This window comes from Pogoniulus pusillus, chromosome 26 (assembly GCF_015220805.1).
Source record: "Pogoniulus pusillus isolate bPogPus1 chromosome 26, bPogPus1.pri, whole genome shotgun sequence".
Taxonomy (NCBI): Eukaryota; Metazoa; Chordata; class Aves; order Piciformes; family Lybiidae; genus Pogoniulus; species Pogoniulus pusillus.
The window spans coordinates 6,501,500-6,525,966 of NC_087289.1; the positions used below are offsets into that span (position 1 = coordinate 6,501,500).

At 43.8% G+C, this 24,467-nt stretch overlaps 2 protein-coding genes across 2 annotated transcripts; both read right to left on the bottom strand.

Moving 5' to 3' along the window:
- Positions 1 to 1,384: 1,384 nt before the first annotated feature.
- SENP5 (SUMO specific peptidase 5) lies at positions 1,385 to 23,555 on the bottom strand. The gene is made up of 10 exons (XM_064165484.1): positions 23,480 to 23,555; positions 15,799 to 17,374; positions 12,420 to 12,525; positions 12,123 to 12,270; positions 11,466 to 11,513; positions 9,497 to 9,574; positions 6,240 to 6,377; positions 4,480 to 4,563; positions 2,572 to 2,622; positions 1,385 to 2,483 (listed from the first exon to the last, which is right to left on the bottom strand). Exons 2-10 carry the CDS (start codon positions 16,754 to 16,756, stop codon positions 2,373 to 2,375), a joined length of 1,722 nt encoding a protein of 573 aa, XP_064021554.1. The 5' UTR covers positions 16,757 to 17,374; positions 23,480 to 23,555; the 3' UTR covers positions 1,385 to 2,372.
- LOC135186728 (uncharacterized) lies at positions 23,444 to 24,450 on the bottom strand. Its single transcript, XM_064164704.1, has 2 exons — positions 24,106 to 24,450; positions 23,444 to 23,981 (listed from the first exon to the last, which is right to left on the bottom strand). The coding sequence occupies exons 1-2, from the start codon at positions 24,168 to 24,170 to the stop codon at positions 23,444 to 23,446; spliced, it is 603 nt and encodes a 200-aa protein (XP_064020774.1). The 5' UTR covers positions 24,171 to 24,450.
- Between the last annotated feature and the right edge of the window lie 17 nt (positions 24,451 to 24,467).

The window sequence follows — 24,467 nt, forward strand, 5'->3', positions numbered from 1 at the left end:
TACCTGTGGTCCAGTGCTCCAGCACATTGCTATCCAATGAGAGATTTGCATCAAGGAAGCAACTTCCCCAAAACCTAAGGATTTTCCTCAGAAGTACCGAGTCTCCCCTGCTGGTCGACTGTCACAATACACCTTCCAAGCTTCCTCACCAAATAGCTTAACTTCTGCAAATAAAGGCAACTGGCTCATGCAGTTCCCTTTCTGCATTTCACTCCCTTCCAGCAGGGAGTCATGCTTGAGAACGTAGCTTCACTTACATGCACCCAAAGCTGGCGCTGCTTTCATGTCTCCTTCAGGCCACCCAACTCTGCCTCTTTGGTCATGCTGGTATACACATTCAGCGATGAGTTACAGTGAAGTGAGAACTCCTCTGTCCTCTGGGTTAAGAGCAATCTTTTTGGTGAGTCACTTTTAATCTGGATCAGCTCAGCATGGCAGCATGGGGACCATTCACGTGATAGCAGTGCAGAGAGAAGACAAAAAGCAGTGCTGACTCACAGGTTCTACCCTGGCACACGAGAAATGACATCTCAAGTTAAACATTTCTTGGAAGTCCCCCCCTGCTGCTCACGGTCATTACCCTAACAAGGTGCTGCTGTTCACATCAGCAACACTTCAGGGAAACAGAAAACCACACGTTGTGGGGACTCTGCACCACACCATTGGGCAAATGTACATTTAGCCAGTCTGGGTCTCAAGGTTCTGATTCAGTAAGTTCCTTATTTAAATCACCCAACCAAGTGCTTAAGGCCTTCCTTTTCTTGCTAAATAAAGCCAGCCCTTGCCAGCTGGCAACAAGGGGAAAGGGGAAGGCACAAGGATACTGCAGAACTCCAGCACAGCACAGAGTGCATATGCTTCCATACTCTGGCCTGACTGTGCTTGGTGCTCCCTCCTGTAATCTAAGAGAGATTTGCACCTGGCTTAGCTCAAGCCTGAATTAATTTGCAAGACAGGAAAGTCAAAGTGGTTTTCCTCCATCAGAAGGCAAGGCTATGGACAGAGTGAAGCTGTGCAACAGATGATGTTTAGCATTGGAAATAGTTTTCCTCTGGGGTCACTCCCTTCTTTGGCAGAAAAACACAAGGAAGACATTTGCTGGTGTAGCAGTCCCATACAACAATCTCTTCAAACAAAAGGAGCTCTCTTCAGCATCCTAGATGAAGGCACTAATCCCAAAAGGCTCAAGCTCCACTGCTCTCACTTATCCATCTCCAGTGCAGTGACATGTCAAAGTTAAGTGGTGGACTCCCAGTCCTCCAGAGAAGAATGACAGTAGCTTGCTGTGTTTGTAGAGTACCCACCACACGTACCGTTACTCCCCACCATCCGTGCTACCGAACGCAAACAAAACTAAGGATGTTTGAGACAATCAAACAGCAGATGCAGCAGAAATGAATTAATTTATATTTGAACAAAGGCAAAAGCCAATGGGAGGTTAACCATGACAAGCTTGAAAGGGGCTCATTTGAAGACAGAGCTGAAAGGAGAGATGCTGAAATGGTACATTTCACAGTGTACTGTGGACTTGAAAAATAAGCCAAAGCCATCTGAGATTTAAACAGTTACAGCCAAGGAGTTTATCTTAGTATCTAAGCTGTGACTCTTCAGGGTCAGCTTTATATTTGTCCTTAATACACACATCATGGAGATTCCTGCAGCATATAGGAACATGCCATCAATCTGGCTGACTGAACAACTTTGTACTCCTTTTCATTACACAGACAAGTGCTGAAGCTTTATTTGTGCAAAGGCTGCTTTTTACCTATAGGGACAGGCTGATAATGACAGCTGGATAAGTGTTAACAGAACAGACTTTATTAGCAAAAAGGGGGTCTCCACAAATTAAATCTGCAAATGATTTTTAGCCACCCTAAGAAGTGGTAACTCATTATACAGATACGACAGGGACAATGGAACTATCCAATAGGGTTTAAGCTGTTCTTCTTCTGTAATTTATTTTTTGATACATTCAAAGCATTATTGCATCAGAAAACATATCATGCATCTTTATGTTTCCAGACAAAAATCACCTGTATTTGTCATTTCTAGCTACATCTCAAAGGTGCACCAAATCTACAGTTTTATGGTTTTAGTTGCATGCTTTGCCTATATGCATGCTGAAATAATAAATATTAAATACAGGAAAGAACATAAGAGAACCAAACTGACATAAAGAATATTTTGTGGCAGCTCTATGATATTCTGCCAGCTAAAGAGCTTGTCAAAAAAAAAAATTGAGGTAACAACAGTGGCCACACCACTCAGCTGAGAATCGCTCAAAATTCACGGAAGTTTTCAGAAATTCAAGTACACAAACACCAGCTGCAACTTGTCAGAAATGCCAGAGAAATTAGGTTGGCTGCATTTTATTAGTCTATTAGCTGGCGTTCACACAGCTCCTTGTAAATCCTTTTTCTCACTCGGGGCATATCTTCTTGGGAGAACTGAAAAGGCTGGTCTAAGGCGAGGCACTTGCAGTACTGAGGGAAAGGAAAAGTCTTGGTTCAAAAAACAGAACGTTACATGAACAACACAGGCCTGCTGATTTTTGAGAAGCAGGACTCTTACCTGGAGCACAAAAACCCCACAGTCACTGTCATTTTTCTGTTGTGGAATGCACTAAGAGGAACAGAAACAAGAAGAAACGTGTTAGACCTTTACTTATCCTTTCATTCTCCAAGTCCTGCTTAAAGACTAGAAGGAGATTCAGTGAAAGGATTTGGTATCCTGTTCTCAGAGCTAGCCACTCTGCAGCTCTATCACAGTATCATCAGGGTTGGAAGAGACCTCACAGATCATCAAGTCCAACCCTTTACCACAGAGCTCAAGGCCAGACCATGGCACCAAGTGCCATGTCCAATCCCGCCTTGAACAGCTCCAGGGACGGCGACTCCACCACCTCCCCGGGCAGCCCATCCCAGTGTCCAATGACTCTCTCAGTGAAGAACTTTCTCCTCACCTCGAGCCTAAATTTCCCCTGACATAGCTTGAGGCTGTGTCCTCTCGTTCTGGTGCTGGCCACCTGAGAGAAGAGAGCAACCTCCCCCGGGCCACAACCACCCCTCAGGTAGTTGTAGACAGCAATAAGGTCTCCCCTGAGCCTCCTCTTCTCCAGGCTAACCAATCCCAGCTCCCTCAGCCTCTCCTCGTAGGGCTGTGCTCAAGGCCTCTCACCAGCCTCGTCGCCCTTCTCTGGACACGCTCAAGCATCTCGATGTCCCTTCTAGGAACTGGACTTGTAATTACTTACTCTGCTCTCAACTTTTGCAAGGTGACACTCAACACCTTGCTAGGAAAACATCTAACATTTAGAAAAATATATAGTATAGGGCAGAAAACAAATTGCAAATCTTTCTTTCGAGTTTATTTTCTTTTACTGACCTGCACAGAACAGCTTCTCAATTAGTTTAAATAAATGTTTGTACAGCATTATCTGCTTTACACAGCACCAAACTGTATCAGCAAAGTTACACAGGCCAAGAGGAAGATTCTTCTCAGCACCCATGCTACCAGCAGTGGCTCTCCTACCCCAGCCACATGAAAGGGTCTCAAAGAACGTAAAGAGTGGTACATTGTCAAGTCACAAGACTCAACAAAGCAGCCTCTCAAATGGTAACTTTCAACCTTTGTTATTTCTTCAAACATGCTCAGTTTTGGTACACGGAGCTAACGAGTCCCACTCACTACTGCTGCTATGTCTTTGGCACTCAAAGAGAAAAGGTCCTTCTCTTTCCTCAACTCCCTGATCATCTAACCTCACAGAACACAGGGCAAACTCTGACTGCACAGGGGTGTGCACAGGTACAGAGAGGAACCATTTCATCATTCTATCAGCTTCTAAAAATAAATCTGTGCGAGAAGGGAGCTGCTGGGAGTATGTCTAGTGTGCAATGACCTGGTTTATATCTTTGAAGCCATTATGGGATGGCTACGCAAATCACACATTCCCTCATTTACACTACACACAAGTTATTCCTTTTTATTGTTGCCAGACTCTGTTTACTTGTGATCAAATGCAACGTGCCACAAACAGCCCTGGAGACCAAAGCCCTTTATCCACAGCAAATATGAAATACAGGCAGTAGCAGCATTACCCTCTTCATTCCCTCACCAAATCCCATCCATTTGGTACGGTTCAGCACAGTCCTTTTGACAGAAGTGAGGAAGCTGAGCCTCCAGCTCATTTAGCCCTTGACCTCGTGACAATATGGGCACGGGCTACAGGTCTTGCTGCATATGTATTTTACTGCCCAGAGATTACTTTCAGATCAGTCAGCTGCAGAAAGTATGAGACCTAGCAGGAGCTGAATGAGCGACAGCTCTGACTGCCATGTGGAACCACTTGTGTCACTTCTAGCACCCTCCATGTGCTCAGCATAAAACAATTTAGTACTTGTACAAATATATAGGTTAAGATGCAGTCCCCTGAAATCTCCCACAAAGTCAGACTCCAGGGCTCAAAGTGCTGCCATTTACCTTTGTCACAGCAGTCTGCCAACCCTGAAGAAACTCAGGGCGATTCTTCTCTTTTGCTTCAGTCAGCAAATACTTTTGAATGTTCTTTAAAAAGGAAAGGGAAAAAAAAAGCAGCAATATTATTCACCATCTAAAGAACAAGAGAAAGACATTGACATGTTTGCTGGTATCCTTTTGACAGCGAGGACAAATTTCAGGTAAGCATTAAGCACTGGGAGCTGAGCTCAGATCTAAAGGTAAAGAAATGAACTCTGGTGGGTACTGTGTCTATTACCACCAAGGCTCATTTTGGCCTATCAAAAGGAGCTTTAACACCCCTTACCCAACACTGGTATATTCAATACTAAACTAGCTGTGGCACTCAGAGTGCCCTCAGACAAGCAGAGAGACCCAATACAGCCTGGCATGTGCTCCCTTCCAGCTTACTTGGCTGACACCAAGACCCTTATGCTCGGCATGATGGCATTTTCCTGCCTGAATCTCAGCACACGACACTTTCAGTTCTGCAGCTAATCAACAAAGCTCCAGGGAGAGTTTTAGTGACATACAGGAAAAAATAGTCTGACAAAAGCGAAGAGAAGGAAGCAAGATAAATGAGCCCATGGTCTTGGGTTAAGCAAATCCTTCTACGTCTCTGGAAACAGGCTGCTGGTTTACAGCACAATTTAAACACACTCTAGCACACTAACACTCACCTCAGTGGATGGATCACAGTGCAGTTCTGGGTATTTGCCCTGCTGCCTCTACAAGGGGCAAGAATAAGTCTCTCATGTTTGTGAGACATTTAAGTGCAAATGCCTTGCGTGGGCAACATGGGAGAGGCCTCTTAGCAAGACTGTAAGAGAGACTACGGCTGCTGAGATTGATCCCAGGTTTAGCTGCAAGTTCAGAAGCTGGAGAGCATGAGGTCTCTTGCTCCCAGAACAAACATTAGCCTCATCCTCAGCAAACACCAGCAGGAAAATGGTATCTTCATTCAGAAGTCCTAGCTGGGAACTCTCCTGGGTACAATAATTACTACTCTTCTGTAAGCCAACAACTCCACACAGTTAAAAGTAAAGGGTTACTGCATCAAGCAAGCAATTAAGTTGACAAAATTAGCTTTTGTAAGAGGGTCATTACAATCTGCTAGTTCCAGCAAAAAAATTCTGGCGGCTTTTCTACCAGGAAGACTGATAATTTAACTGCAGTGTTCAAGCTGCAGCTTTGAAAGGTTGCTGGGTTATAATCAGAGGTACACACCCTGTACCAGAGCAGATGGAGGAAAAAGGCAACACACTGTTAACAGCAGAGTAACACATAAACCCTGCTGGGCAGCACTACAGCATCTTCAGACCTGTTTTCTCACTTAGGCAAACTCCCCTCAAAAGGACCACGATTTAGTATTTCCTAAACACAAGTCCCTCAGCAGTTTAAAGAACTGCCACATTCTCTTCCTGGCTAGTTTGGTTCCCTATGGCACTTGGCTTTGCGCCCCCTTTTCTTCATGGGAGTGATAAGACAGAGCCACAAAAGGTGTGCCGATTACATGGTCAGGCTAATTAGGCAATAGGCAATCTGACCTCAACTCCCAGCTCTGGTGTGACCCTTGAGGTCTGTGCTTTAGACTCCTCAGCAGGACAAATTGATTCTCATTTCATACACGGCAGGACAACAGACACACTGCATTTAAAGTTTAAAGCTGAAAAGAAAAAGGAGGGTGTGTGTTTTGTTTAAAAACCCCCAACATTCCAAGCTTTGCAGACACAGCCATCACTTACCTCTACACAAAACTTAAAATGAATGCCTTGGGAATCATAAAATGAAATAATTCGATTGGGGATGTTCACAGTAATGAGGGACCAGTGGACTTCCAGGTGAATGGGGATTAACAAAAGAGTCTTTTTGAACAAGTCCACCTGGCAAGAACAACAACATACATTAGAGACAATTCAACAGACAGAATGCAGTAGAGCAAGATTCTCAGTATCTAAAACTCCTTTACATTATCCCCTAACCGAAGTCTTCTTTCCCCTCTTCACAGAATCACAGAATTACCAGGCTGGAAAAGACCTCTGAGATCATCAAGTCCAACCTATTACCTAACCTAATTCACTGAACCATGGCACTAAGTGCCTCACAAAGTCTCCTTTTAAACACCTCCAGGGATGGTGACTCCACTACCCCCTTGGGCAGCCCATTCCAGTGGCCAATCTCTTTCATCCAGCATAAACCTGCCCTGGTGCAGTCTGAGGCTGTGTTCTCTTGTTCTGTCACTGGGTGCCTGGGAGAAGAGACCAACCTCCGCCTGGCTACAACCTCCCTTCAGGTAGTTGTAGAGATCAATGAGGTCTGCTCTGAGCCTCCTTCAGGTTGAAAAATCTCAGCCCCCTCAGCTGGTCCTCACAGGACTGTGGTCCAGCCCCCTCACCAGCCTCACTGCCCTTGTTCAACCACCTCAACATCTTTCCTAAACTGAGGGGCCCAGAACTGGACATAATACAATACTCAAGGTGTGGCCTAACCAGTGCTGAGTACACTCTTTCACCCCATTCTTCACATCTATCTCATTCACACTTTACTAACAGGTACAAAAATCTAGTTACAGTCCAGAAACTGACTAAGGAGCAGTGCACAGGACCAACATTAGTCACCACTGTATTTGTGGCAAAATCCTGCTCATGCTGCAACCTTAAAGCCTGTGTTGATTTCCCAAGCACTGATGGTAACACCACTGTGCTTCAATTTGAGTTAGCTACATATCTTCAGTAACAATACTCCTGCAGTCCAAGCTCACCAATTTCTGTCAGAACTGCATCATGGACAGGTGACAGATGAAGCACTTGTGATTTACAAACCACCCATTACAAAACCATCAAGCTGGTGCAGATTGACTCCCTCTGCCATAACACAGGCTCTGCAACTCATCAGAGGAAGGCAGAGGAGTGCATGATGCTTTGGTGAGCAGAAGAAAGGACAGGGTGAAGGCAGAACAGATTCATCCTTTCTTGAACTTAACTCTGTAGCAGATGTACTGTGGTCATAGGCAAGTAAACAAGGGAGAAAGTCTTAAAGTACAGAACAACTAGATCAGATACAACACCCCCAGTGTCTGGGTGGCAGATGAGCCCTTATGCTTCTGGAAGCCAGCCAAGCCAGGGCCTTTCATGATCTTCTTTATCCCAGCTCCTCTCAAAATGGATGTCTAATTACTGGGGTTTTGGCGATACAGTCCAGAAAATTAGCAAAAATAGAATACTGATCTAAATTAATTCATCCTGTGGGAAGATTTCTATGCTGCCTTTGTTTTTTTTTCTGAGCACTATGCCACTCCTACAGTACATAACCACTGCACCACCAGTAAAGGCAGGTCATTGATAGGAAAGAAAAGACTATTTTTTGAGTAACAGTAGGAAGCTAAAGACACAAAAAGGTCTGAGCATTCACAATGGTTATCAGCTGAGCCTTGCACACAACAGTACTTTGTCACAAGCATGGACAATCCTTGCTCCCACCTGCAGAAACTGCTTCCTGACCAGATTACAGCATGCTCGCTAAACAACAATCCATCATTCTTGGAGGGAAGCAAAGAGATGTCAGCCAGCAGCAAGCTGAGACCACAAAGGAAAACTGGAGTAAGATAAATGAACTGTATCTTCCATGATGTCCAGCTACAGCACAGCCATGCTAAACTCAAGGGGCCTCACGTGACTCTTGTGGGATTGCTGCAGGCATGCAAACCTGTAGCAGAAGAGTGGAAAGAGGCAGCCAAAAGCTGGAAGTGTCTCTAGTTATGCCCTGATGTAGAGAAAGAACATTGGCAACCTAAATTTGTTTCACTGGTACTGCACAGAGCCAGCTAGCAGATGTGCCAGCAGGTCAGAGCAAGAGCGCCAACCTGATCAGTGGCCAGAAGGGACAAACTGGAGCTTTGAAACCACCGCAGTCAGATGCAGAGGAGCATGTCCTTGTAGGATCCAGACTCCTGTATCCCAGCAGACCACACTGATAAAATCTGGTACAATACTATGGTGTGTTTCAAAAGCAGAAACAAGTTGCCCTCAACTGCACACTGCAGGAGAAAGCAGCAGTCTACTGAATGCTTGCAATGAAAGCTGCTTAGTTCTCATTCCTTTTTTAGAGTCCTCAAGTGCACATCTGAATGAGCGTCCTGCTCTCATCTAGACCCTCCCCACCAGCACCAGGAATACAGGTTCAGAATCTACCTTCACTTTTGGGTTTTTTGCCAAACTTGGAGAAAAAGAACATTAAAAAAACATATCTGGGAATATTAAGCACCAATACTCAGTCTCTCTTTAAAGAGATTTTAATAAATTATATGAACAGATTTTATATTTGGATAATGAGTTCATCTCTAGCATTTCACAGACGTGTGCTATTTAAGTGCTTCTGCAGAAAGATCATACATTCAAACATGGCCCTTGATTATTCTTGCCTCATCTCCCATATTAGAAAGGACAAATGTTCACAGGAAAAAAAGCCAAAAGAGAGCACTGGTCTTTGTATTAGCTACCTCAGAAAATCTGACAACCCCTGATGCAGCAGGGGTTCTTGGAAGCAAGGTGAACTTTGTCACGTGAGCAAGCATTTGGCTTATTAACTACGGCTCTGTAATTTCTGCTTTCTAGTACCTGTGCATGTTACTCTAGAGTAACAATTTGATTTTTACCAAACAGCCCCAGTTTGAGATAAAGGGAAGAAGCAGAATTAAATCTGCTCTCCCGTGGATTAGTGTACCTGGCACTGTCAGCAGCACTAAGAGACATTTCATGCAGCTGAATTAACAGCCTGCATGAACATATACAGAGATAACCTAGCGTTGAAGACGAAGCCACTTAAAGAATATTTTCACAACATAATCATACTAACTTGAATAGTGCCACTCTACTATTTTTATGAATCTCTTTTCATTCTGCATAGCTCCTTTGCAGATAACGCATTGTAACCCAGTTTTGAGGTAGTGATTTAACCCAACCCAGAAGCAGCAGAGCACTGACCGCAGAGAGTTTAAGGATACCTTTTTAGTCCATCGTTTTACCCCATTATATCCTTTGGTTACAAGCTGTCTATGAAAAAAGCTGTTAAAGAAATGAACCTAGAAAAGAAAGAGAGGAGAAATGAGCACAGATATCTTCATGCAGTGTCATTTCCCTTCCCCAACATAATTAGTTCGAAACAACTTGTAATGAGGCAATAATTAATGCAGGTTTAGAAATAAAACGCCAGTAGGGACAAACAGAGGCCTTGCTAAGCCTAAACTATTTCTGCTCATCAGCAAGCAAATAAAGCAAGCCTTGTTTCCCTGCAATCATGATGTGAGCCACTGCAGCATTTATATTTATACTTCTGTATCTCCAGGTGTATCATGTTTAATTTTTTGTTGGGGATAGACTTGGGAGTGAAACAGCAGGATAAGGCATTATAGGTTTTGTTGTTCTTTACAGGGATTAAGGAAGAGAACACTGGACTGGCAAAGTCAGAGTAGTAAAGAAGGGAGTAACTTCTGGTTTTAGTTGCTTGGAAGCTCTCATAAAAAATAGATCAAACCAGTTATGAGATTCAATCCAACAACACAGCCATTTGTATTCACCTTGAATGACCAGCTCCAAACTAAAAAAAAACCCCAAACTCCTGCTATTTAAAAGCATTTTTAAGTTACATCACATCCATTTTGTAACTAAGCACCTATATTTATGGAAAAAAAAAAAGTAGGCTTATGTTAAAACCCTCTATGTAGCTCCAGGTTAACACCATTATTCCCCGTGCTCAGCTTCTTGCAATTACAGGAACAGATTAATACCAATGGATATCTGCAACATCTGTTTTTAATAATTCTGCCAGTGTAGAGGTGGTAGTAGTCTGGAGTTATTACTTGAAAAAGAAGTTAAGAAAATTCAGCATCTGAAAACACAGCCTAACACCCATTAGCTATGCCAACAGACTTCAAAACTCCTTTCTGAGGTACCAGTACAAAATCTCCCACGAGGATTTCAATTACGCACTACGAAGAAAAAGCAGACACAAGCAAACAGATACAATCTCCAATACCACAACCTTAGCACACACTGGGGAAGTACAGAGAATACTAATGAAGAATCACCATCAGCACCAATCAAAGCAAGAACATTCTTTCTTCTGAGCTTTAAGATTTTAAGAGTTACATTCTGCAGAGCCCATCTTGGTTCTCTCTTTGTGGTCTCACCTGAAAATTGTTCAGCTCTACTAATAAACAGATGGCTTTTTATAATTGCCACTGCTGCAAATTTAGCCACAGAAGGGGGTGTGGGGGTGTGTGTTTTCCTTAATTTTTTTTTTTCCTTTTTTTCAAACTGCCACCAAGTTAGACACTCCAGTTGGAAAGCAGTAAGCATTCTGTTGAAGATGCACAAACCAAAGAGTCCTGCCGAGGAACCAAGAAGCTCTGCATCAATTCACATTCACCAGGCAGGCAGCTGACGCAGTTTGAGCTCTTATGGCCCCCACAGCTGCGAGGTGGGCGGGTGGGTGAGTGCAAGCAGCACATGTGCATGGTTCAGCTGCTACCATTCATGGTTTGTCATCTCAGCAGAAATCCATCTTCATCAGAAATTTCAGCTGAAACACCAGACTGGTGAGCAAGGGCATGGATAAAGCACTTTAGAAGTAGATGAGCTGAAGACAGAAACCTCCAAGGGAGAAAGGAGAGTGGGATGGGTGAAAACAGGGCACCTGTCTTCTACAGGTACCCCAGCAACATCAGGCCACCACAGAGACCACCTGCAGGGCTAATCAAGTAAGTTCCTGGAAGAAGAGCAAAAGCACTGAAAATTGTATTTTAGCACAGGAAAGGAAGAAAATTTGAGTAGCAAATAGCAACAAATTATAATGGAACCACTCAGAACATCATTGAGCTAAAAATCTCTATTCTCTGTAGGAAACACTGAATATTTCACCCTTCCCTCTCAATCCTTCATTAGGTACCTCTGCATAACAAGAAAAGCCCTCACCTTTTCAGGGACTGCATCCATGACGAGTTCACCATACATGTTAATTACCTGTAAGAGTTAGCAAATATTTGAACACCATCAGAATAATACTGCAGAAGCCAAATTCACAAGTTCTTGTAAAATGCAGGGCCTTTCACACTTAAAACTACCACAAGGAACTAAGCAATTATAGTTAACATTTTGATCTGAAGGACAAGCACTCTGGAACTAATAGTGACTGGCCCAGAGAGAGACTGTAATTGGCTGCCTGAATCCTGCCTCAATCTGAAATACAGTTTAATTCCATTTAAGTTTAGCAGGGCATGCCCCAGGCACTGCAGCCTTCTTGGGTTTTTGGCTGAGGGACAGGCTGCAGCTTCACTCTGCTGCCCTTGTAATCTGCTCGAGCTTGGAGCTAGAGGAATATACTAAAACCTGTAGGGGAAGGCAGTATTTTCTCAAACTACTGTAACATAATTTCTTCAGAAGGAAAGCTGTGACACCTCCTGCCTTCCAGACTTACTGCACCTGCCACTGTACATGCTGCTCACTGTTTCCTTCACTTCTCAAATGTAATGGACAGTCCACCTATAAGTATAGCAGGTAAACAAATGATACTCTAATATAAGTAGGCTAAAAACACAGGTAAGGAAGCACATAAACAGCAGCAGCTCTGACCTGGTCATTCAGCCAGTTCTGGCCATCCAGTGTAGCTAAATCATCCATATCTAGCATGTGCTTATTATAGAAGACACGGAAATTGCAAGTGGAGGGTTTTGGATGTTTTTCCCGATACTTCATGATTTCCCTGGTGATAAATGGTTTTCTAAAACAAGATTGAGAAGGTAGAAGGAGGAAAAAAAAAAAAGTCAAGGTCATGTCAAACAGACTTCTGTTGTGCTAGGTGTTAGACGTGGAGCATGCAGTAGCAATGTGAGCAATCTGTAAAGCCTAGAATTTAAAACTGCTACACACCTATGGGAGAAATCTTCATTAAAGACTTCTTTCAATCTTCCCATGACATCCTTTTCACAGAGTGGCACTAAACTGCCATATTTCTTCATAACTTCATCTAGGAATCCTTTAAAGATACCAGAAAAATGAAAGTGCAAACATATAAAACCCCTTCCAAATTCACAAGTCCAATAAAGCACTCAGTTCTTACAACTACAAACAACAATCATTCTGCATCTGACCAATGCATAGAACCACATATGGCAAGTATATAGATAAGAAAACTAACCTCAAATTGGGAACAATAAATGGAAGTAGGGTAGGGGAAGAAGGACAAAAATAGAAAAGCAGGAATCTGATCATTCAGCTTCACAGGAAAAGATCAGACTCCACTTTAGCATATACACACATACAAACATCAAACAAATACCAGTGCTATCAGGAGAATCCACTCTCCAGCCTATTTCAATGAGCATATGAAGTGATTTTAATGTAACATGAAAAGCCATCAATTTCTGCCAGAGTTTTCATTGAAAACCCAGTCACTTGCGCCCATGGTATGCTCAAATGTAAGGAATCTTGGCTGGCAGAGTATTTGCAAACTTTTTAGCTCCTCTGCTGCCACCACAGCAAACAGTGAAGACACCAGACAGACTCTCAGCAAGTTTAACTCATTTACCCTTGGTCTCCTAAGGATAGCATTTAAGGACAGATGTGTAAGACCAACATTTTCTGGGAAAACACTCGGCAACCACAACACCAGGAACAAGATATCAACTAGGAAATAATCAAGACATGAATGCTGGAGGAACTAAAAAAAGAGAATTGGATTTTTTTTCCTCAAACACCAGACTGGAACACTGGGGACATAAATCCCACCCAAGCTTTCAAAGCCACTTTGAGAATGAAAGGGAATGGAAAAAGGATTTCAACCCTTGCTGGTGAATAAAAGCAAAAAAGACCAAGTTGCCCAGCTTTCTGAAAATTAATTTTCAAATGCAGCACCAAACACAAGTTCTGTGTACAGAAACCTGTATCTGGGATCAGAGTGCAGGGAACTGCACTAACTCAAACTCCAGGACTGTTCTCAGGCTGGAGTGTGGTGCAGGGAGCATAAGTGGACAGTGCAGTGTATAATGAGCTCTCCAATTACTAAAGCTTTAAGAGTACTTCCTGAAAAGTTACAAAGATCAGGATGGGAATTAGCAAGATGAGAGAAACAGCTGATAGAAATATATGCCAGAAACAGAGCAGTAAGAGAAGAACAAAAATACGGAGATGAACAACAAAACACAAAAAGCTCAGGAGTGCAGATACAGCAAGCAAAGCCAGATGTGTGACAGAAGGAAGGGAAGACTGAAGAGTGAAATCAGACAAGAAAGCATTCTTCACAAGAAGATAGCCTTCCTCACAGCTCTGCCACACACTTGGCTAACAGCTTTCATCCCTTACATCTTGGCAGACTCTGACAGGGAGGATATTCCTCACTCTGGCTAGATTGTCTAGATAGATGCACAGGGCATGTAAGACTACCTTATTCTCTTCTAATACATACCATTTTAAAAAGCTTTTTATTCATACTCAGAGAGGAAGGATTGTTCTTGTAGTTACAACTAACAGCAATAGAGTTCCAGAAGATCTTTAGCTAGACTCTGACCTCATTTTGGCTGATGTAACTGAATAACTCAAGGAGGAAAATATGAAGTTCAGACATGGTGCAAGATCAGACACCCATCACGAACAGGATTTACCACAGAGCTCTGTTTGACATCTAATAGCACATCAGAATGCACTCAATACTACAGCCTTGTTCAGCTGCTGCAGAGAAATTCAAAACTTGAGAGCATCCCTAACGCTTGCATCTCTTTCATGCATGTACCACAGGAATTATTGCCAGGTTAGCAGTATCTTTTAGGGTGCAGATAGCTGTGAACAACACTCTAAACAGACAAGGACTCCTGTACATATTTATACCAAAATTGGAATTATTTTTCAGTTGTTCATCTGAGAAAACTCAGAAGTGCTATACTATTGGTATGAATATGTACATAGTGTAGACTTGCCTTCAACCCTCAGAAAGCAATCCTCAACTCTGAAGAAAATGGAAACAGGTCTCATCTACCTTCATGCTAAAGTTAGGTAAGAACTCTCTTAAAATTGCTGAGTATGGGAAAGTTTAATGCATTTGCTCCCTGTCTCATTTAAGTTAGGCCTCTCAAGAACATGACTGCCTATCAGACTAAAAGACTTTAATCTTTGTGACTCTGGTAAGTCTTGGTTCTTGATAGTTAACAAAGACTGGACAAACTTCAAAATTCCATTGCAGAAGTGTTCACTTTGGTACCACAGATTCTCACACAGCACCTGGTCCCCACTGGGTCACAGAGAAACACATCCCACACTACCCTGCAGATAGGGATGTGGAAAGCTACATCAGCTTCTGAGGTTTGATGTCTCTTTCTTCATGTTTTGCTTTAGAGAATGAACTGCAAAATTGAAGGGTAAAAAGGTAGGCAGAAAACTTGGAGCAAGCCAAACTTCAAACAATTCCTGTAACAGTAATTGACACAAGCTTCCAATTTACAGGAACGTATGAAGTCCACTTCTCCAAAGGAAGACTTCAGCTACCGGAACACCACTGAACTTTGAACCTTACCAGTACTAGGTGGCACAACATGTGAGCTTAATGCCTCTTACTATGTGTACTATATGCTGCTATACATAAGACATCAGTTACTATTTTTAGTATGTCCCTCTTTAGAGAGACTATCAAATGCTGCATGCTCAGCATTGAGTAAAAAAAAATCCCAAAGCCTTTTTTGCTGAACCTTTGCTAAGACTCATCTTGCCTTTAAAAAAAGTAGTCTAGTAAGATCCAATAAGCCTACGTGATGAACAGTCATAGAGGAATCCAAATGACAACAATCCTTGCCTACTAAAACTCCATTAAGTGATTTTAGCTTCAGCCTAAGACAGAGCAAGAGAAGAGAGGGCACAGCTGGGAGGAAGTATTAAAAAGCTAAAGATTTTTAAGAGTCATGATTGTCAACCATTTAAAAGTTCAGAAGTTTTAACCCCACATCATCTTCTGAAACTCTGATCAAAGACATTTTTTAATGCCTATCAAAAATTTCCCACAAAGATTCCGACTAAATTAAATTTCATGCAACTATCCCTCAGAACAGCTTGTCAGGTAAGCATTGGTTTGTCTTTCCTCCATGCAGCTCTCCTCTTTGCACGTTCGCATCATTAAGCGCTATGCTAAGCACCCTTTAAAGTTCTCAATGAAAAGCCCCAAACAGAACACTTTTAAGAAGGGAACTAATGCAACATGTATCTCCACAATACATCCAGCAGTTCCAGCAACTCCTGGAAGCCTTAAAATATGTAAAAGGTATACCACAAAGCCATGCTGCCAGCTGCTCATCATCCACCAGAGAAGACTTCTGACTGTTCCTTTTGCCTCCCTTCCGAGTTCCTGATTTCAGTCCTGTGCTTTCTGGTGAAGGTTCTTCAAGAGGATTTTTACAATAAGGATGATCTAGTAACTTTGCACTAAAATTGTCCAGGTTTAAGGAGTCCTCTACTTCCATTTGGCTAGAGCTGTCCTCATTTTGTGCCATCTCCATGGATAAAGGTCCATTTGCAAAATTGTCATTGACATCAGAAATCTGCAAGGAGGACTGCAGGGGTATTGTTCCATCTACACCCATAACCTCATCAGATTCAGTGTTTTCTTGATCTGAAACAGCAATTTCTTTTCCTGTAGTGGAGACTATGACGTCAGAACAATGATCCTCTGCCAGAGCCCCGTTGATCTCCACCCGGTGCAAGGTCTCTGCCTCTGGAGAAGCTCTAGCATGCAGTTCTGGCAAGACAGCATCCACACTGCTCTCCTGCCTACCAGATTCTGGCTCCTCAGAACACAGCTCAGCACTTGGTAACACATCTTGTGTGGGACTGTTCGCAGGTGCAGGTATTGCACTCTTCTCACCTGAAGATTTGGGTGTGTTACTGTTCATACCTGGTGAGTTGTACCGGTGCCAGAGACGTCTGCTTTTAGATTTCGAGTAGGAAAGCCAACTACACAATCTACGCTCAAAATCCTGCTGCAGCAGCTCTCGATGGTGCCTTGTACCTTTCTGCACCCACCTTGGCCTGATTTTTCCCAGTTTGCAGGTTTTGCCTTTCGCTCGAAGTTTTGGGGATTTTATAATTCTATACCAAGACCTAACCATAGAAAGTTTCTTATGCATCATAAAGGAAAATCTCTTTTTTACACTATGATGGTTAAATTTGGACCTCTTTACAGTTGTCAAAGGGCCACAAGTTCCATTCCACTCCCTTTGCAACAGCATTTCCTTTTATAGTTGTCTAAAACTATTGGGACTGCTTTGCCCTCACCATTACTGCTCTGCTCCCTGCTATATTCAAAACCACCTTTATTTACAGGTAAGGCAGCAGCATCCAGAGTACCACAGGAGACATAATGGATATTGCCAGAGATGATATTAAAAAACAGTGAGACTTAAACTCTTCATTCAAGGGATCTTCACTAGAAATTATTCATTGTTGAGCTTTCTTACTACTTCTCTACGTAAGCTTTCAGCTCTGCAATAGGGACAAGATGCTTTCTGCTCTCAGTAGCTTTGTAAGCAAAGCTGTAAGGTTCAACAGTAGGTTTTTGATAAGTCTCTGCATCTACAGGCACATCAGGAGTCCACTTGCTTTGGTGCTCAAGCGCTCTTCTGCACTGCAGACTGCTGTACGGTTTGCTGTGATTTAAGCTCACAACTGGTTGAGTACTTGGTTTTGTTCTCTTAGCTAGGAAAAATTGCTTTTGGAAGCAGTATTTTCCAAGCTCCCCAAATCCAGTGGTCCATCTCCTAGACCAGGACAGGAACTGACTTCTTCTCCAAAGCCAATGTCTTCTATGGTTTTTCATTCTTCTGCTGCATTATGATCTTGAAAAGCAGCTAAAAAGAATAAAGGAAATTAGTTTGGTTATCTGGACTGTAACATAACAGCAAAACACTAAGACACATTCCTCAGGCAACACACCTATCTATCATTCTCCAAACACAATCCCACGTTCCCTAGGACATTCTCATTTGCACCAGAAGTTGAAAAGAAGCAACATTTGCAGTGGCCCAGCACATAAACAGCCTCTTCTCATTTACCTTCCCTTGAGGTGAAATGATAAACAGGTAATCCCCACCCAGCCCACACTCCCTATCTGTAATTTCTGACTCTAGCCTGAGGTTAAATCTCTCTCAATACCCAAGCAAGCATAGTTAACTAGTTTGCCTCAAAAGGCTTTTGAAAAATAAAACTTTGAAGTCCAAGTTAGTCAGCAAGTGTGTGCAGGTACCCAATTCCAGCAGCCTGGTACAAAGCAAATGTTTATTCTTGTGCAATAAATGTTAGCAGGTACTTTGTGTGAAGACACTTCACATGCTCACACAAATTCTTCCCTTAAAGGAACAGAACGTACACACTGCCATAGAAATTTTGATTGTCTGGCTAGAAGAATGACACTCTGAAGTATCTACATTTATAGCAACAGCTGACTCCATATGACGACACCACCACCATTAGTTTCTGTAGTCAGTGTTTATCTTTGCATTAAAAAAATAACTCAAACCCCCCAAAAAAATCATTGCAGGACACCAGTTAATCACCTTAAAAAAATCACTTTGAGATGCAGGATTTTACTGGGCAAAGTGTACAATAAGGATATATCTGAGATCAGATGAGCATAAAGCCTACACAGTAATATCTATTCTTCTTCACAACATAACTCAAAATATTAATTCAAAGGCAGAAGACTCACACAACACAAAGGGAAGGTATCAGCTGAGGATGTGACATTGGACGTTTCATGCAAATTGACCCAGCCTCATCAAGTACACCACATCCTGTATTTTACAACAGCTTGGTTTATTCTCAAATTCAGAAATGAGCTCTGCTCCCCAGCTCTATCCAACTGATTCTGACTTACAGACAAATATTATAACCAGTTTTCCCTTAGCTATGTCTGTCCCAAGCACTGCATGAAGCCATCACCTAGCTGAAAATAAAGGAACCCATAAGAGGAAATAAAACATTAACAATTGGAGTTTAAAGGCAAATATGAATGCTATGCTCCTACAAAAAGAGGTATTTAAAAGTCTGACTTTAAAAGTTCTTCGACATTTTTGCTCTACTCATCTTAGACATAAACAGGAGGTGACTTTTAAAAATGTATTTGTTTTCCCATGGAGGAGGGGGAGGAGAAATATAGAAAGGATAAAGAATGAATAGCATTTAACATTCACAGAGGGTATTAACACCATGCAGAATGGAGTCCACAATTCACTGCCTACAACACAGAAAGGAACCTGGCTACACCCCCTGACAGAGATGTGCAAGACAGTACAGCTTAACAGTGTAAGCATTGCAACAGGATCTAGCTCTTTTGTAACCCCCTGCTAATTACACACAACTTAGTTATAAAAATTAGGACATAACATCTCATCATGGCAATTTTCTCATACTTGCTCTTCTAGCACTGACATATTTCTCTGTGCTAGATCCAGTTCCTGCCTGCTTTTACACTACAAACTCTACATATCTGTCTACTGCACGTGATACCTCCAAAACATGTCTTGAGCAACCCCAGCAAACATCAGCCAAACCACAGTCTGGCTAGAACAGCTTATTCCAGCCACACTTCCATCCAGGTCAAGCAAACCAACCCAGCAACACTGCAGTGTCCTCAACAGAATTATGTATCCATGGAGCTTCTGACAACATGGCTAGTTTTCAGTATTCCAAGGTGGCAATGGTTTCACTGCTTCTCAAGAGTCCCACCAATGTGTGACCAGTAACTGTGCAATACATCTGCCTGTTACAATGAACACTCCTGAACATTTCAGAGTCATCACTTTTCTCCTGGCTCTGCCACAGAAAAACCCAACAAGAACATCCTTTGCACAGCACTGCCTCAGAAGCGCAAGAAGGTTGAGCAACTGCTGGTTTTCTAAAGACAAAATACACAGGAGCTGAAACATCTGCACTTGTCATTGTTTCACCCATAGCAGACTACTTAATGGTCACAGATGGAAAACTACCGAACTAGAGTCTAGCAAAGATAAGCTCTGATAACCAAAACAACCCGAGGCGAACTGGAATTGAGACAAAGAGTGGTGCCACAGTTACAACTCAGTCAATTGCAACAGCAACTGAAATAGCTCATTTGCACATCAGCATCATGAAATCCAGCTTCTTAAACTGCAACAAAGGAAGAGTTATTCTACCCACCTGTTGCTCTGCTTCATTTTTAAGTTAGATCATTAAAAAATGCTTCACATTGTAACTTACAGGATTACAAAATACTTTGTGTTTGTCTGTGATGCACACACCAACTTCTCCTTATTGAAAAGTTTCCTCTGTAGAAGTAATTTTCTCCTTAAAATGGGGAGAAAACTGACTAAGCCATTTAATCCAAGCAAACTTTTCATACTCTCCCCTCTTCCTTTTCAAACATAATCAATTTTGAGTCTGGATCCTTTTAAAGCAAAGGCCTCCAAGGAGCAGTTAATCCCAGTCCTAGGAGCTGAAACAGTTCACTTTTCTAATAGCAGCATTACTTAGACTGACAAAAGATAATCCATATGCAAATATTTAATTAAAAGTGAAGAACTTATTTTCCATCACTGCTACAAAACTATTACTTTTTTTTTCTTGGCCATATTAATCAGCAGGGCAAAAGGACAGCTTAAAAGTGGACCCCTAGAGAAGGAACTAGAAGTGAGGAACCTGAAATTGAAAGTAAAGCAAGCACCACCCAAAGTTTAAGAACCTGAAGAGAAAGTCCAATCTTTGCCCCATACACTGACACAAATTAAGAACCTCTGAAGTAGGGGAACTTGCACCAATAAAAGAGTTGTTTGGCTAGTATGAGCCTCTGCTGCACAGGGATACTGCCAAGACTACACCAGAAAAATCTTAAACTCAGAAAAGCCCAAAATGTACATATCACAAAGACCACAAGTGAAAGAAACTTCCTGTAATTAGCCCTCACCCCTTCGGCTGTGTTTGATTTATCATGTACAAATGATTAAGTATTAAAAGGCACAAACTCTTTTGCACTGGACAAAGACAATCCCATACTGTTACAGCTCTGTACTAATGGCAGATTCTGTTTATAAATTTGCTTTGTACTCTAAGCTTTTAAAACCACATTTGGGAGCCACTCAGTTTTCAGCTTAGAGACTTAGCCCCAAGAGCTCTGGTAAGTTGCAAGTGAGCATGACCTTGTATCAACTTGACATAAAACTTACCTATAAAATTCATTAAACACCTACACAAGGGGAATGGAGCAATAGGAGGCTCTTGGTTCTTCACCAAGTAACAAACTCAGCACAGATACATGCTCTACTTTCACCAGAGCAATTAGCAGCTCACTCTGTTTGCAACTTAGATGGCTGCAGCTTCAGGGAAATAAAGAGCTGGAAAAGACACTACATGTTCACATCTTTCACCAATTTTAAGCCTGTTACAGTTTAATGGCTAATTAATCCCTGGCAGTCCTATTTATTTTTGACAAGTTTAGGGAAGGCAGGTTTAAAGTGAAAAGCACAGAAATGGGAAAGGCAATGCTGACAGAACTCTAACCAAAGGTTTCCAGCTAGCACCTGAAGTATCAGACCACAGAAATCTTCTGCCCACACATATTCTGAACAAACCCATCACACTGCAGCAGCACAGCTACTTCTTACTTAGCTCATCACAAGCTATCTAGGACTGCATCCAGGTGGCCAGCAGATCAAGGGACACATGCAGCTGGCGAGTAATTCAAATACAGCTCACTTGCTAACTCTTAAGCTCTTCTGTTTTGTTTTTTTTCCCAGATTTTAATATTGCCTAGATTTTAATATTGCCATTCAAAATATGAAAAGTTATTTTGAAGAGCATCAGTAATGTAAATAATGCAAACAGCCTTGGAAGCATGACCTTGTGTGGGCACCAGTTTAATTTGTGCATCACCAGCTCCCATGGGAGGCAGCAGCTCTTGCAACACCCAACGAGTTCAGTCTTTCACAGTGGAGATCTGGGGCAGGCTCTCAAGGACAAAAGATAAGCACAAAAGAGAAAGCAGGCCTGAGGTTAGAGAGCTGAGATACGCTGTGCAAGAAGATGCCTGTCCTCCCCCAACTATAATCCAAAATTGGAAATAGAGAGAGGAAGCTGGGGAAGGGTGTCTCTCTGCAAACCACCCCGTGGCCAGAGCAAAGCTGACAAGGTCAGGAAGTCTGAAATGATTCAATTAGCACATGCAGAAGTAACACAGGTTCACAGCACTGGGAACTATCTCCTCTTTGCTGCCTTTTCTGACCTGCCCACCACAGTTCTGTGAACTCAAAACTGAACATTTTGTCCCAGGGGTGAAACAAGACCTAGAGAAACACACTTTGACAAGCATAACATATTAACACAAGGCCATGCAGAAATGGCTGAAGTCCAGTTACCAACTCACAGGAACACTGCAAGGCACACAGTCAATGATCTCAGCTGTGACACTGCATGGGTTAAACTCTAACAGTTACTTTGGTCTCTTTCCTTCCCTCAACTAGTGCTTTTGGGAACAAATCCCCAGCTAGCTACACATGTGCCAAATTTATTTCTGGCAAGATAATTATAATACACTTACAGAAACATCCTGCTTTAAGCTAAACTAGATTAGTGGAGGTATGTGTATCTCAGATATCAGATAAAACAGCATTTATGAGAAATACTGTCAGAAATCAGTGATGAAAAAGATTCCAGAATAAAGAACCCAAAGTTACTTCTGTAACTTCTGACTTCATGAAGACATAAATAATGTTCAACATTCAGGCATTAGTATGATTTTAATGAAGTATTACTGAAGCTTCTGTCCCTTCCTTCCTCAGTGCCTCCATAAGGCAGAAGTAGTGTGGAAATAGCTGAAAAAAGTTCATCAAACTTCTCTATGGCATGTTAAGGGAACAGAACCCAAAATTTCAGTTAAGGTCCTTCCTTGCACATGTCTGGGATCAAAGGTCTCCTTGATGTTTTCTAAAGGCTTACCTTAAGATACAGTGTATTTCTCAAGTAGTAAATATATATGCCTGCAATTTTCAAAACCAGATTACCTCTCTAGTTGTGTTTGTGACACACACGGAGATAAGTACAGGTGAGACTATCACCAAATACTCTGCTTCTCGTCTGAGCAAGAAGTTTAGTTTGGAGATGGCTGTAGGGAGAGCACATCAGTTAAACTCAGCAAAGGTACACAGCTCTGCTGTTCCTGCCCGTGGTTCAGCACCCCACCTGTGACAGCCACCCCTGCCTGACCAGTGCAACCCAGTCTGGAAGGGTTCAAGGATGGAAGAGCAAATAGCACTAGCACAGGTAGGTTCTCTGTTTACACAGCAAAGAGGCTGGGAATCTCTGTGAGCAAAAGACAACTTGGGGCAGAAAAGCGGGTTCGAGAGCCCGGTGAAAAAGAAGCCCTCCTGCAACAATTAAGGATCCCTTTGTACAGCTGCCCAGCTCCCATCGACGCCCTGACTCTGCGAGTCTTGCAGCTATGGAGAGCCGATGCGTGCTCCGCAGGACGCAGTGGCACAGAAGCGGCTCTGCACTGCCCCAGGATGCTCCCCAAACTCCCTGATCCCGCTAGCCCTGTCAAACCTCTCTGACAACGCCAAGAACCAGCGCAGGACCCAGCCCCCACACGGCGGGCAGGAGAGGCCGGACTGCAGAGAGGGCCAGGAGGCAGCACAGGGGCAGAGGCCTCCTCCCGGCCGCGGCGAGCGTCCGGCACCCACGCTTCCTGACCCGCCGGTCTCCGGCCGCCGGAGTCGGGGCGAACCCAGGTGAGCGGTGCCACGGGGAGCTCCAGATCGGCACGGAACTGCCAACCGCTCTCCCGGCTCAGCTGGCGGCCGGGGCTTGGCGACCGCTGACCAGGCCGCGCTGCCCTGCACTGGCAGGGCCGAGCACACAGCGAGCTCCGGTCAAGCCACCTCCGACCGCCGTCAGGGCCCGCGGGGGCCCACCGCCCCACGCCTCACCTCTGGCCGTCGGGCCGTCTGGCTCGTCCCGGCAGCCGCCAGGGCCGCGCTCCGCCCCCCTCCCGCCGCCGCCGCCGCCACACGCCGGACCGGAGCGCGCTGCGCCGGCGCCGCCGCGTCAGCCCTGCGACGGACGGGGGGCAGCGACCGGCGGGGGCAGCGCGCCTGCGCCTTTCCGCCCGCGGAGCGGCGCCGGGTCGGCGGTCGCGGGCAGGGCCAGCAACGCCCGGCCCTGCGCTGCTCTTCCGGGAAGCCCGAGCAAGGCGTCCCAGGGCCGTGCGAGTGCAGAGGTGAGGCGGCCGCCGGCGCTCGGCAGCAGCCCTCTTCCTCCCTCTTTGGGCCCCGGCCGAGGGCAACGCTTCTCGTCCCGGAGCCCCGGCAGGCCGTGGCTGCGCCGTCCCTCGGTGCATGCCGGCGGTGGCCGCAGAAGGGAGGAGTTGAAAACACAACCTGGCTGTTCACAATAAACCATGAATTAATGTCTTGATATATGGATGTGTTTCTGAAAAAAGAAGCCAAGAGAAAGGCATTAAAGAGTACTGTGGATGCTCCGAGCTAAGCGGCCTGACAAGCCTGCCTCCGCTGCAGCTGCAGGCAGGGCTTTCCCGGGCTCCACATCGCTCTACCTGAAGCGTAGGGAGAAGGTACCGGCCAGTGTTAACTGCTGTGCTATGTTGGACAGAGACGACATGAAAACGGGAAGCGTTCCAAAACCATCGCATTCTTGTTGCTGGGTGGAGAAAGGTTACATTTCCTCTTGCTGGGTAGCCCCTGTGGGGTGAAGCTAAAGGAATTTCTCCAAGTGAAAAAGGGGCAGTGAAGCAGGAAGGTTGGGAAAGAGCCACGATGCACCCGTTTTTCTAGAGCTTTGCACAAAGTGAGCTGTTTTGTGATGGTGCAGAATGCATTATTTGTGCATTCCTCTGGGAATTTGGGTGTCCAAGCCACGGGTTGAGAAACGCTATAGCAAATGTTTGACAAAAGGGGT

Coding starts and splice junctions, on each gene's coding strand:
- SENP5 (XM_064165484.1), bottom strand. CDS start 16,756: ATGCTGTTGCAAAGGGAGTGGAATGGAACTTGTGGCCCTTTGACAACT. Junction 4,564..6,239: donor ATTTTAAGTTTTGTGTAGAG/GTAAGTGATGGC, acceptor TCCTTTTTAAAG/AACATTCAAAAGTATTTGCT. Junction 2,623..4,479: donor GGCAGACTGCTGTGACAAAG/GTAAATGGCAGC, acceptor TGTTCCTCTTAG/TGCATTCCACAACAGAAAAA.
- LOC135186728 (XM_064164704.1), bottom strand. CDS start 24,170: ATGTCGTCTCTGTCCAACATAGCACAGCAGTTAACACTGGCCGGTACC. Junction 23,982..24,105: donor ACCTTCTCCCTACGCTTCAG/GTAGAGCGATGT, acceptor TTCTTTTTTCAG/AAACACATCCATATATCAAG.